Source organism: Lepisma saccharinum, chromosome 16 (genome assembly GCF_977018435.1).
Source record: "Lepisma saccharinum chromosome 16, izLepSacc3.1, whole genome shotgun sequence".
Classification (NCBI taxonomy): domain Eukaryota; kingdom Metazoa; phylum Arthropoda; class Insecta; order Zygentoma; family Lepismatidae; genus Lepisma; species Lepisma saccharinum.
Window position 1 is genome coordinate 35,296,461 of NC_139244.1, and position 14,593 is coordinate 35,311,053.

Consider the following 14,593-nt stretch of genomic DNA (forward strand, 5'->3'; position numbering starts at 1 on the left):
ACTTAAAAATCTTGTATAGCAGTTCAAGTGGTAAGTCAGTTATACAAGTTGTCATTTTTTACAAGATGTTATTTAAATGAAAGTTTCTTAGTATTTATATATATAAATTTTCTCGGGGAAAAACACAAAACTCACAATCAAGTCAAAATTTAATAAGATTTTATAAAAATAAAGATGAAATTGGATAAGAAACACTTATAAAGATCTCCTATGCAAGGGAAACTTCAGTGGTGAGACCTAAAATCCACTGCACTATTTGAATTTTTGAATAATCACATGTTAGTTATGAATGCATTGTTGACATCCTGTCTACGTCAAACAAGTTACATGATCTTCTATCTCTTTTTTATAGAGAAAAAGATATGTCACGACCTTCCCAAGCTAGTATTATTGACGTGACATTCTTAAGAAGTTGACGTCATATCTACACACACGCACGCACACTCGGAGAATATTTGGAATGCAAAACTATTGATTTTGTCAACAACTAAGTTAGATGAGAATTCTTGCCAACATTTCTGTGTTGCAGAAGTTTCTTTGGAAAAATAATTGCATTTAAGAAATTATTAGACCCGTCTAGTTCGATATACTTTTAGACATATTGTGGAATGCAATAGTAGAACCGTGTTTTTTGAACTTCTGCAACTATAAAATAATTCTTATACAATAAAATTGGAATTTGAACTCTTGCGTAAAACACATTTTCAGTTTTTAAACTTGTAAAATCAGCTAAAATCAGTTAAATTACACTAAGAGAGCTCACTATGAAATTGTTAGATTTTGGGGAGAGGAGGATATTTACTCGTACCCCCTTCTCTGACTACTGAGGAGCACTGGAACAACACCTCTATACTCTTCAACTATTCTCACAATATTAACTAATTTGTAATACAAAAACCCTTTAAGTAGCCTAAGCGCAAACCGCATCTGAAACAGTAAGCCAATCAGTAGACACCACAGAAACCCACAAGTGTCTGTCAAGTAAACCGGAAGTAAACCGGAAGTAGACCGGAAGTAGACCGGAAGTAGACCGGAAGTGGACCGGAAGTAGAACGGAAGTAGACCGGAGGTAACTTAGCACTTACTTTTAACTTAAAACTTCGCTTTAATTATTGAAAAATAAAAGTTTAGCAAAAGTTATAGAGTGATTTTCGAAAATTAGCAATTTCGCACTATGAAAATTGGAATTTGAGCTTTGATTTTTTTTTGCGCTTGTATTGTATCACTTTTGTAACAGTCAAAGTTCGATTTTGAGTATATTACTGTATAGGTGTACACAATAAAAGTAAACCAAAATTTTGGGGGTGGCTTAAAACGTACCGTTTACCCTACTAACTTTCAGTCCACTTAAGGGCATGATCACATTGGTGAGGTATGGCGAATATTGCAAGTGTAGTTATCCACGTCATTTTCAACTCGATCTACAGCACTCATTTCTGTAGCAATGGACATTTCTACTCTTACCTAAAATATGATTTCAACTGTATCACTGCAAGTCATTCATTTTATATTTAAGTTGTGCAAAATAATTTGTGTTAATTCGAAATAGTTTGCGAGAAATTGGCCTTAGAAGTTGTGCCAAATTGATGCTGTACGTCACGAAACCTGAACCGTCTCTGATTGGATATTCCAGTTATGACGTTCTCGTTCGGCAATGAACTCGGTCGTCTGCTTAGCGCTCTAGAAATCCATGCACGAAGGCGTTCGTTGCTCCTCGTGTTCGTAACGCTGATTATTGCAAAGGATTTTCTGTGATTTTCAAAATGAAATTAACGTTTCGATTATGACATGCGAGAGATGTACGAAAGCCAATTTCGGCAATCTAACATGTGCAGATGCATTCACGGCAGCTCCATATTTTGCACAACTGATATTGGATGGAGCAGAGATAAGAGGAGCGGAAGCAGCGAGTTAAGTTTTGCAAGGGAAATTTGACATGGGGTTTAGTTTCATCGACAGCTTACTCAAGACTATTTAATATTATTCTGTCGAAAGTTTTTTCTCAGTAGCAATAACTCCTAATTTTGAGTGATTATTAGTAGCGCTGGTATTACTGCAGTGGCAATAAGTTTACCTGTTTTCCACGACATTATAAACCGACGTTTTTTTCTTTTTTCTTGTGAAGCTCAAAATAAATGTATGTAATGCAAATGTGCGTCGGGAAGGGCACGGGTTCGAACTGGTCCGTTGACCACCTTCTAGAAGTATTTTCTAATATTTTCAAGGTAATAGTATGTTAGCCTCCGTGGCGCAATCGGTTAGCGCGTTCGGCTGTTAACCGAAAGGTTGGTGGTTCGATCCCACCCGGGGGCGTTGTTTTTAACCAAGAAGAGGTCGTCGAATAAATAGCAATTGACCAATTTGTGTTGAACTCCTTTAAGTTGATGGATACATGAAACAGCTATTGAGGCGAAAACCAGTAAATACCGCAAGTATCTGCGAAAAACAGACGGGATAATGCTCATATTGATCAACTAAACCGCGAGTGGAAGCTTCAATTGAGTATATCTTGTGATCATGATGACCAAAGTTTGGAATATATCTTCACGTTTGGTAATCGGCGAGAGGTTAAGGTTTATGAGAAATTATAATTGGGAAAAAATAATTGACCAATTTCGAATCATCACGTGAGCGTTGCTTGGGATTTCTGGTGTCTCGTATTGTGAACACTGAAATAAATTGAAAATGAATACGAGCGCTAAAGTTCTAGCAGAGCATGGTTTCGATCCACGGACCTCTGGGTTATGGGCCCAGCACGCTTCCACTGCGCCACTCTGCTTCTTCCATAACAATCACACATCATCAGTTTGTAAATCTGAATACAGAATCAAACTCTTACTTTTGTCGTTGTCGTGGAGTTAGTGCGATATTTACACTATTTCTTTCGTGATTAATTTCATCAAGATTTGGGTTTCGAATTTAAGCTTATAGCAAAATGTAAATCTACCAAACTATCGAATTGCAAGCATCCAAATTTAAATGTGAACCCCCTCGATGAAATTTATGATAACGAAGAAAGCCATGTCTTTCAGCAGTGACGTTCTTTCGATTGCCACATTCCATGCATGTTGGCTAATTTCGGGGTTGTCTTTCTCCATGCATGTCATTTCAGGTTGGTGTTCTAACTTTCAGTTCACTTAAGGGCATGATCACATTGGTGAGGTATGGCGAATATTGCAAGTGTAGTTATCCACGTCATTTTCAACTCGATCTATAGCACTCATTCCTGTAGCAGTGGACATTTCTACTCTTACCTAAAATATGATTTCAACTGTATCACTGCAAGTCATTCATTTTATATTAACGTTGTGCAAAATAATTTGTGTTAATTCGAAATAGTTTGCGAGAAATTGGCCTTAGAATTTGTGCCAAATTGATGCTGTACGTCACGAAACCTGAACCGTCTCTGATTGGATATTCCAGTTATGACGTTCTCGTTCGGCAATGAACTCGGTCGTCTGCTTAGCGCTCTAGAAATCCATGCACGAAGGCGTTCGTTGCTCCTCGTGTTCGTAACGCTGATTATTGCAAAGGATTTTCTGTGATTTTCAAAATGAAATTAACGTTTCGATTATGACATGCGAGGGATGTACGAAAGCCAATTTCGGCAATCTAACATGTGCAGATGCATTCACGGCAGCTCCATATTTTGCACAACTGATATTGGATGGAGCAGAGATAAGAGGAGCGGAAGCAGCGAGTTAAATTTTGCAAGGGAAATTTGACATGGGGTTTACTTTCATCGACAGCTTACTCAAGACTATTTAATATTATTCTGTCGAAAGTTTTTTCTCAGTAGCAATAACTCCTAATTTTGAGTGATTATTAGTAGCGCTGGTATTACTGCAGTGGCAATAAGTTTACCTGTTTTGCAGGACATTATAAACTGACGTTTTTTCCTTTTTTCTTGTGAAGCTCAAAATAAATGTATGTAATGCAAATGTGCGACGGGAAGGGCACGTGTTCGAACTGGTCCGTTGACAAGCTCCTAGAAGTATTTTCTAATATTTTCAAGGTAATAGTATGTTAGCCTCCGTGGCGCAATCGGTTAGCGCGTTCGGCTGTTAACCGAAAGGTTGGTGGTTCGATCCCACCCGGGGGCGTTGTTTTTAATCAAGAAGAGGTCGTCGAATAAATAGCAATTGACCAATTTGTGTTGAACTCCTTTAAGTTGATGGATACATGAAGCAGCAATTGAGGCGAAAACCAGTAAATACCGCAAGTATCTGCGAAAAACAGACGGGATAATGCTCATATTGATCAACTAAACCGCGAGTGGAAGCTTCAATTGAGTATATCTTGTGATCATGATGACCAAAGTTTGGAATATATCTTCACATTTGGTAATCGGCGAGAGGTTAAGGTTTATGAGAAATTATAATTGGGAAAAAATAATTGAACAATTTCGAATCATCACGTGAGCGTTGCTTGGGATTTCTGGCGTCTCGTATTGTGAACACTGAAATAAATTGAAAATGAATACGAGCGCACAAGTTCTAGCAGGGCATGGTTTCGATCCACGGACCTCTGGGATATGGGCCCAGCACGCTTCCACTGCGCCACTCTGCTTCTTCCATAACAATCACACATCATCAGCTTGTAAATCTGAATACAGAATCAAACTCGTACTTTTGTCGTTGTCGTGGAGTTAGTGCGATATTTACACTATTTCTTCCGTGATTAATTTCATCAAGATTTGGGTTTCGAAATTAAGCTTATAGCAAAATGTAAATCTACCCCACTATCGGATTGCAAGCATCCAAATTTAAATGTGAACCCCCTCGTTGAAATTTATGATAACGAAGAAAGCCATGTCTTTCAGCAGTGACGTTCTTTCGATTGCCACATCCCATGCATGTTGGCTAATTTCGGGGTTGTCTTTCTCCATGCATGTCATTTCAGGTTGGTGTTCTAACTTTCAGTCCACTTAAGGGCATGATCACATTGGTGAGGTATGGCGAATATTGCAAGTGTAGTTATCCACGTCATTTTCAACTCGATCTACAGCACTCATTCCTGTAGCAATGGACATTTCTACTCTTACCTAAAATATGATTTCAACTGTATCACTGCAAGTCATTCATTTTATATTAACGTTGTGCAAAATAACTTGTGTTAATTCGAAATAGTTTGCGAGAAATTGGCCTTAGAAGTTGTGCCAAATTGATGCTGTACGTCACGAAACCTGAACCGTCTCTGATTGGATACGAGCGCAAAAGTTCTAGCAGAGCATGGTTTCGATCCACGGACCTCTGGGTTATGGGCCCAGCACGCTTCCACTGCGCCACTCTGCTTCTTCCATAACAATCACACATCATCTGTTTGTAAATCTGAATACAGAATCAAACTCGTACTTTTGTCGTTGTCGTGGAGTTAGTGCGATATTTACACTATTTCTTCCGTGATTAATTTCATCAAGATTTGGGTTTCGAATCTAAGCTTATAGCAAAATGTAAATCTACGCCACTATCGGATGGCAAGCATCCAAATTTAAATGTGAACCCCCTCGATGAAATTTATGATAATGAAGAAAGCCATGTCTTTCAGCACTGACGTTCTTTCGATTGCCACATCCCATGCATGTTGGCTAATTTCGGGGTTGTCTTTCTCCATGCATGTCATTTCAGGTTGGTGTTCTAACTTTCAGTCCACTTAAGGGCATGATCACATTGGTGAGGTATGGCGAATATTGCAAGTGTAGTTATCCACGTCATTTTCAACTCGATCTACAGCACTCATTCCTGTAGCAATGGACATTTCTACTCTTACCTAAAATATGATTTCAACTGTATCACTGCAAGTCATTCATTTTATATTAACGTTGTGCAAAATAATTTGTGTTAATTCGAAATAGTTTGCGAGAAATTGGCCTTAGAAGTTGTGCCAAATTGATGCTGTACGTCACGAAACCTGAACCGTCTCTGATTGGATATTCCAGTTATGACGTTCTCGTTCGGCAATGAACTCGGTCGTCTGCTTAGCGCTCTAGAAATCCATGCACGAAGGCGTTCGTTGCTCCTCGTGTTCGTAACGCTGATTATTGCAAAGGATTTTCTGTGATTTTCAAAATGAAATTAACGTTTCGATTATGACATGCGAGGGATGTACGAAAGCCAATTTCGGCAATCTAACATGTGCAGACGCATTCACGGCAGCTCCATATTTTGCACAACTGATAATTAATGGGGCAGAGATAAGAGGAGCGGAAGCAGCGAGTTAAGTTTTGCAAGGTAAATTTGACATGGGGTTCACTTTCATCGACAGCTTACTCAAGACTATTTAATATTATTCTGTCGAAAGTTTTTTCTCAGTAGCAATAACTCCTTATTTTGAGTGATTTTTAGTAGCGCTGGTATTACTGCTGTGGCAATAAGTTTACCTGTTTTGCACGACATTATAAACCGACGTTTTTTCCTTTTTTCTTGTGAAGCTCAAAATAAATGTATGTAATGCAAATGTGCGTCGGGAAGGGCACGGGTTCGAACTGGTCCGTTGACCAGCTCCTAGAAGTATTTTCTAATATTTTCAAGGTAATAGTATGTTAGCCTCCGTGGCGCAATCGGTTAGCGCGTTCGGCTGTTAACCGAAAGGTTGGTGGTTCGATCCCACCCGGGGGCGTTGTTTTTAACCAAGAAGAGGTCGTCGAATAAATAGCAATTGACCAATTTGTGTTGAACTCCTTTAAGTTGATGGATACATGAAGCAGCAATTGAGGCGAAAACCAGTAAATACCGCAAGTATCTGCGAAAAACAGACGGGATAATGCTCATATTGATCAACTAAACCGCGAGTGGAAGCTTCAATTTAGTATATCTTGTGATCATGATGACCAAAGTTTGGAATATATCTTCACGTTTGGTAATCGGCGAGAGGTTAAGGTTTATGAGAAATTATAATTGGGAAAAAATAATTGACCAATTTCGAATCATCACGTGAGCGTTGCTTGGGATTTCTGGTGTCTCGTATTGTGAACACTGAAATAAATTGAAAATGAATACGAGCGCAAAAGTTCTAGCAGAGCATGGTTTCGATCCACGGACCTCTGGGTTATGGGCTCAGCACGCTTCCACTGCGCCACTCTGCTTCTTCCATAACAATCACACATCATCAGTTTGTAAATCTGAATACAGAATCAAACTCGTACTTTTGTCGTTGTCGTGGAGTTAGTGCGATATTTACACTATTTCTTCCGTGATTAATTTCATCAAGATTTGGGTTTCGAATTTAAGCTTATAGCAAAATGTAAATCTACCCCACTATCGGATGGCAAGCATCCAAATTTAAATGTGAACCCCCTCGATGAAATTTATGATAACGAAGAAAGCCATGTCTTTCAGCAGTGACGTTCTTTCGATTGCCACATCCCATGCATGTTGGCTAATTTCGGGGTTGTCTTTCTCCATGCATGTCATTTCAGGTTGGTGTTCTAACTTTCAGTCCACTTAAGGGCATGATCACATTGGTGAGGTATGGCGAATATTGCAAGTGTAGTTATCCACGTCATTTTCAACTCGATCTACAGCACTCATTCCTGTAGCAATGGACATTTCTACTCTTACCTAAAATATGATTTCAACTGTATCACTGCAAGTCATTCATTTTATATTAACGTTGTGCAAAATAATTTGTGTTAATTCGAAATAGTTTGCGAGAAATTGGCCTTAGAAGTTGTGCCAAATTGATGCTGTACGTCACGAAACCTGAACCGTCTCTGATTGGATATTCCAGTTATGACGTTCTCGTTCGGCAATGAACTCGGTCGTCTGCTTAGCTCTCTAGAAATCCATGCACGAAGGCGTTCGTTGCTCCTCGTGTTCGTAACGCTGATTATTGCAAAGGATTTTCTGTGATTTTCAAAATGAAATTAACGTTTCGATTATGACATGCGAGGGATGTACGAAATCCAATTTCGGCAATCTAACATGTGCAGACGCATTCACGGCAGCTCCATATTTTGCACAACTGATAATGGATGGAGCAGAGATAAGAGGAGCGGAAGCAGCGAGTTAAGTTTTGCAAGGGAAATTTGACATGGGGTTCACTTTCGTCGACAGCTTACTCAAGACTATTTAATATTATTCTGTCGAAAGTTTTTTCTCAGTAGCAATAACTCCTTATTTTGAGTGATTATTAGTAGCGCTGGTATTACTGCTGTGGCAATAAGTTTACCTGTTTTGCACGACATTATAAACCGACGTTTTTTCCTTTTTTCTTGTGAAGCTCAAAATAAATGTATGTAATGCAAATGTGCGTCGGGAAGGGCACGGGTTCGAACTGGTCCGTTGACCAGCTCCTAGAAGTATTTTCTAATATTTTCAAGGTAATAGTATGTTAGCCTCCGTGGCGCAATCGGTTAGCGCGTTCGGCTGTTAACCGAAAGGTTGGTGGTTCGATCCCACCCGGGGGCGTTGTTTTTAACCAAGAAGAGGTCGTCGAATAAATAGCAATTGACCAATTTGTGTTGAACTCCTTTAAGTTGATGGATACATGAAGCAGCAATTGAGGCGAAAACCAGTAAATACCGCAAGTATCTGCGAAAAACAGACGGGATAATGCTCATATTGATCAACTAAACCGCGAGTGGAAGCTTCAATTGAGTATATCTTGTGATCATGATGACCAAAATTTGGAATATATCTTCACGTTTGGTAATCGGCGAGAGGTTAAGGTTTATGAGAAATTATAATTGGGAAAAAATAATTGACCAATTTCGAATCATCACGTGAGTGTTGCTTGGGATTTCTGGTGTCTCGTATTGTGAACACTGAAATAAATTGAAAATGAATACGAGCGCAAAAGTTCTAGCAGAGCATGGTTTCGATCCACGGACCTCTGGGTTATGGGCCCAGCACGCTTCCACTGCGCCACTCTGCTTCTTCCATAACAATCACACATCATCAGCTTGTAAATCTGAATACAGAATCAAACTCGTACTTTTGTCGTTGTCGTGGAGTTAGTGCGATATTTACACTATTTCTTCCGTGATTAATTTCATCAAGATTTGGGGTTCGAATTTAAGCTTATAGCAAAATGTAAATCTACCCCACTATCGGATTGCAAGCATCCAAATTTAAATGTGAACCCCCTCGATGAAATTTATGATAACGAAGAAAGCCATGTCTTTCAGGAGTGACGTTCTTTCGATTGCCACATCCCATGCATGTTGGCTAATTTCGGGGTTGTCTTTCTCCATGCATGTCATTTCAGGTTGGTGTTCTAACTTTCAGTCCACTTAAGGGCATGATCACTTTGGTGAGGTATGGCGAATATTGCAAGTTAAGTTATCCACGTCATTTTCAACTCGATCTACAGCACTCATTCCTGTAGCAATGGACATTTCTACTCTTACCTAAAATATGATTTCAACTGTATCACTGCAAGTCATTCATTTTATATTAACGTTGTGCAAAATAATTTGTGTTAATTCGAAATAGTTTGCGAGAAATTGGCCTTAGAAGTTGTGCCAAATTGATGCTGTACGTCACGAAACCTGAACCGTCTCTGATTGGATACGAGCGCAAAAGTTCTAGCAGAGCATGGTTTCGATCCACGGACCTCTGAGTTACGGGCCCAGCACGCTTCCACTGCGCCACTCTGCTTCTTCCATAACAATCACACATCATCAGCTTGTAAATCTGAATACAGAATCAAACTCGTACTTTTGTCGTTGTCGTGGAGTTAGTGCGATATTTACACTATTTCTTCCATGATTAATTTCATCAAGATTTGGGTTTCGAATATAAGCTGATAGCAAAATGTAATTCTACCCCACTATCGGATTGCAAGCATCCAAATTTAAATGTGAACCCCCTCGATGAAATTTATGATAACGAAGAAAGCCATGTCTTTCAGCAGTGACGTTCTTTCGATTGCCACATCCCATGCATGTTGGCTAATTTCGGGGTTGTCTTTCTCCATGCATGTCATTTCAGGTTGGTGTTCTAACTTTCAGTCCACTTAAGGGCATGATCACATTGGTGAGGTATGGCGAATATTGCAAGTGTAGTTATCCACGTCATTTTCAACTCGATCTACAGCACTCATTCCTGTAGCAATGGACATTTCTACTCTTACCTAAAATATGATTTCAACTGTATCACTACAAGTCATTCATTTTATATTAACGTTGTGCAAAATAATTTGTGTTAATTCGAAATAGTTTGCGAGAAATTGGCCTTAGAAGTTGTGCCAAATTGATGCTGTACGTCACGAAACCTGAACCGTCTCTGATTGGATATTCCAGTTATGACGTTCTCGTTCGGCAATGAACTCGGTCGTCTGCTTAGCGCTCTAGAAATCCATGCACGAAGGCGTTCGTTGCTCCTCGGGTTCGTAACGCTGATTATTGCAAAGGATTTTCTGTGATTTTCAAAATGAAATTAACGTTTCGATTATGACATGCGAGGGATGTACGAAAGCCAATTTCGGCAATCTAACATGTGCAGATGCATTCACGGCAGCTCCATATTTTGCACAACTGATAATGGATGGAGCAGAGATAAGAGGAGCGGAAGCAGCGAGTTAAGTTTTGCAAGGGAAATTTGACATGGGGTTTACTTTCATCGACAGCTTACTCAAGACTATTTAATATTATTCTGTCGAAATTTTTTTCTCAGTAGCAATAACTCCTAATTTTGAGTGATTATTAGTCGCGCTGGTATTACTGCAGTGGCAATAAGTTTACCTGTTTTGCACGACATTATAAACCGACGTTTTTTCCTTTTTTCTTGTGAAGCTCAAAATAAATATATGTAATGCAAATGTGCGTCGGGAAGGGCACGGGTTCGAACTGGTCCGTTGACCAGCTCCTAGAAGCATTTTCCAATATTGTCAAGGTAATAGTATGTTAGCCTCCGTGGCGCAATCGGTTAGCCCGTTCGGCTGTTAACCGAAAGGTTGGTGGTTCGATTCCACCCGGGGGCGTTGTTTTTAACCAAGAAGAGGTCGTCGAATAAATAGCAATTGACCAATTTGTGTTGAACTCCTTTAAGTTGATGGATACATGAAACAGCAATTGAGGCGAAAACCAGTAAATACCGCAAGTATCTGCGAAAAACAGACGGGATAATGCTCATATTGATCAACTAAACCGCGAGTGGAAGCTTCAATTTAGTATATCTTGTGATCATGATGACCAAAGTTTGGAATATATCTTCACGTTTGGTAATCGGCGAGAGGTTAAGGTTTATGAGAAATTATAATTGGGAAAAAATAATTGACCAATTTCGAATCATCACGTGAGCGTTGCTTGGGATTTTTGGTGTCTCGTATTGTGAACACTGAAATAAATTGAAAATGAATACGAGCGCAAAAGTTCTAGCAGGGCATGGTTTCGATCCACGGACCTCTGGGTTATGGGCCCAGCACGCTTCCACTGCGCCACTCTGCTTCTTCCATAACAATCACACATCATCAGTTTGTAAATCTGAATACAGAATCAAACTCGTACTTTTGTCGTTGTCGTGGAGTTAGTGCGATATTTACACTATTTCTTCCGTGATTAATTTCATCAAGATTTGGGTTTCGAATTTAAGCTTATAGCAAAATGTAAATCTACCCCACTATCGGATTGCAAGCATCCAAATTTAAATGTGAACCCCCTCGATGAAATTTATGATAACGAAGAAAGCCATGTCTTTCAGGAGTGACGTTCTTTCGATTGCCACATCCCATGCATGTTGGCTAATTTCGGGGTTGTCTTTCTCCATGCATGTCATTTCAGGTTGGTGTTCTAACTTTCAGTCCACTTAACCTTTTACACGCCGAATTGTCTTTGGATTTGAAATTAATGAGTTTATCAGTAATTTGTGTCTCTTTGGTGTACATTAAAGAGAATTATTCAAAAAAATTGTTATTTTTTATTTTCTCTATATGTAAACTGGAGTGTTCCCAATTGGGAACATTGGCGTTTCATGTGAAGTATTATTACAGAGTTTTCTAATTATAATTCAACTGGACCAGCATGGTTTCCGTTTATATATTAGCATAGTAAATGTACAGAAATATTACATATAAGCTTACAGAGAGTCAGACAACAATACAACCTTCAAAATACAAAATACTAATACAAATACATAATAGGATAACATAATTGTATAAAAATGAGAAAACATCCTTGTGCAATTTTACTCAAGGAGAAAAGGGTTTATTTTATTGAAAATGTAGCAATACCAAATTTTAAATATATGTAGTTTACACATTTGAAAATGAAAAAAAATACACACACACAGAATGTCATTTGTAGGAACCAAGGGACATCTACCAGTCCTTCCTTCTCGTACTGTACCTATTACTTTGAACCCCTTTATTTTCAGCTCTTTCCGCAATGTGTATGAGGTAAAGAAATTATCAAAGAAAACTTCAACTTGCAGAGGATTAGTGACAAAATTCAATAAGGCTGTCACCACTCTAGTCCCAAGTGGTGAGTTAGATTCATCTTCTTCCTTTCCTTGATAGATTTTCATAACATAAGGATATCCATCACTTGAACTGAGAGTCCAGATTTTGAAACCGGAACGAATCGGTTTTCCCTTTATGAACATCTTGCAAGAATGATGCCCATAATAGGGAACCATTGATTCGTCGATGTTGAGTTGTTTATGAAAAATTCCATATTGCTGAAGATTGTTGTTTAGCTCATCATATAATGGTGAAATTTTTCCAAGTTTATCACCTTGTTTCAATTGAGTATTGTCCATAACGTGGAAATATTTCTTTATATCCCGAAACTTCTGCCTGGGCATCGCAGTTGGGACAATTGGTACAGTCACGTCTTCTGCTGTTAACCAGTACATATCTTCCCTTGGAACATTGTGATAACCACTGATTAGAAGCAAACCAAAGAACTGAGCTATGTCATGTTTGGTGAATGACACAATTTTGCCCTTTTGAGCTGCATATAGGCAAGTCATTGAAGAGAGATGCTCGAGCTATGTCTCTGGTAAAATTTTATGAAACAACTCAATAGGTTCCAGTGACAGTAAGTCTGGGTGTTTGTCGGATAAGCACTGAAATGAATCATCGCAATGGAGCGAATTGTTTTCTATAACCGTAGACTTCTTCCACGAAGGATGTCCTACCTGTTTACTTGATGCCCCTTTAGCCTTTCTTGATGTGGTTGGCTGAAGAGACTCCGGAGTAGATTGTTCCACGTTAGTTGTGACAACCAATTCACCACACACATCTGAAGGAACCACTTCTTCCAAAACGTTGTCATCAATTTTTTCCTCATCGGTAAGATCTGCAGTTTCTTCTGGAGGCAACTGACAAATATCCACTACATCTCCAATGTCTTCAGTATCGTCATCTAAAATTTCATTCAAATACTGAAAAGCTGCTTCCAATGTTAGGAAATGATTCGATGCCATGTTGTTCGTACAAATGTTGTTGAAAGACTGAATTTTTTAACAACGAGACGGCATGAATCAACAGAAGCAGCTAACAGAACGTGGCACAAAACACGCCGGGATATTTGTTATACAAACAATGTAAAAACAATTATTTCAAATGTACTTGTAGCCAACAATAAGCATGATTTTATTTCCATTGTTGACCAAGTTACAAAACAATCTTGCCTCAAAACTGTGAGAGAGGAAAATTTCTCTTCAGTTTTTTGTGCGAGTTATTTGTTGTCTGTAACCATTGTTCATGCGAAACGCCAATGTTCCCATTTGGGAACATGATAATATACTTACGTCCAGACTAATAGAAATCAATGAAAAACCCATTCTAATGCATTTCATGTAATACTAGCATTATGTTCTGCCCGATATTGTACAGAGAAGAAAAAAGTAATTTATTAGGGTGTAAATAAAAAATATATAATATTATGAATGCAATTTTAACCATTTTTGTGTAATTTCATAGTATACTATCCAGACGATAATAATGAAAATATTAATTAAATGTTGTTAATAGTAAATATACACCCTAAATTAATAGATGAAACAAGAAAACTTTGAAAAAAAAATTTTCAGTATAGTTTTAAATTGAAAATTAGTTGATGTTCCCAATTGGGAACATTGGCAGGTAAAGGGTTAAGGGCGTGATCACATTGGTGAGGTATGGCGAATATTGCAAGTGTAGTTATCCACGTCATTTTCAACTCGATCTACAGCACTCATTCCTGTAGCAATGGACATTTCTACTCTTACCAAAAATATGATTTCAACTGTATCACTGCAAGTCATTCATTTTATATTAACGTTGTGCAAAATAATTTGTGTTAATTCGAAATAGTTTGCGAGAAATTGGCCTTAGAAGTTGTGCCAAATTGATGCTGTACGTCACGAAACCTGAACCGTCTCTGATTGGATATTCCAGTTATGACGTTCTCGTTCGGCAATGAACTCGGTCGTCTGCTTAGCGCTCTAGAAATCCATGCACGAAGGCGTTCGTTGCTCCTCGTGTTCGTAATGCTGATTATTGCAAAGGATTTTTTTGTGATTTTCAAAATGAAATTAACGTTTCGATTATGACATGCGAGGGATGTAGAGTCCAGCGCAGATAATTCTGCCGTGCAATGCGCGACAGAACTAAAGAAGCAGTGTTGCTAATGGAGCAGATAGAAAAATCGCTGCGGTGCGCCGATGCA

General features: G+C 38.7%; 1 protein-coding gene and 6 non-coding genes across 7 annotated transcripts; 5 read left to right on the top strand and 2 right to left on the bottom strand.

Moving 5' to 3' along the window:
* Positions 1 to 2,239: 2,239 nt before the first annotated feature.
* TRNAN-GUU (transfer RNA asparagine (anticodon GUU)) lies at positions 2,240 to 2,313 on the top strand. Its single transcript has one exon. It is a non-coding gene; the product is annotated as a tRNA-Asn (tRNA).
* Positions 2,314 to 4,029: 1,716 nt separating this feature from the next.
* TRNAN-GUU (transfer RNA asparagine (anticodon GUU)) lies at positions 4,030 to 4,103 on the top strand. The gene has a single exon. It is a non-coding gene; the product is annotated as a tRNA-Asn (tRNA).
* Positions 4,104 to 6,544: 2,441 nt separating this feature from the next.
* On the top strand, positions 6,545 to 6,618 carry TRNAN-GUU (transfer RNA asparagine (anticodon GUU)). Its single transcript has one exon. It is a non-coding gene; the product is annotated as a tRNA-Asn (tRNA).
* Positions 6,619 to 8,334: 1,716 nt separating this feature from the next.
* Positions 8,335 to 8,408, top strand: TRNAN-GUU (transfer RNA asparagine (anticodon GUU)). Its single transcript has one exon. It is a non-coding gene; the product is annotated as a tRNA-Asn (tRNA).
* Positions 8,409 to 9,527: 1,119 nt separating this feature from the next.
* Positions 9,528 to 9,599, bottom strand: TRNAT-CGU (transfer RNA threonine (anticodon CGU)). The gene has a single exon. It is a non-coding gene; the product is annotated as a tRNA-Thr (tRNA).
* A 1,250-nt stretch (positions 9,600 to 10,849) lies between these two features.
* Positions 10,850 to 10,923, top strand: TRNAN-GUU (transfer RNA asparagine (anticodon GUU)). Its single transcript has one exon. It is a non-coding gene; the product is annotated as a tRNA-Asn (tRNA).
* Positions 10,924 to 12,929: 2,006 nt separating this feature from the next.
* LOC146000553 (uncharacterized) lies at positions 12,930 to 13,367 on the bottom strand. The gene has a single exon (XM_083138299.1). The coding sequence runs from the start codon at positions 13,365 to 13,367 to the stop codon at positions 12,930 to 12,932; it is 438 nt and encodes a 145-aa protein (XP_082994425.1).
* Between the last annotated feature and the right edge of the window lie 1,226 nt (positions 13,368 to 14,593).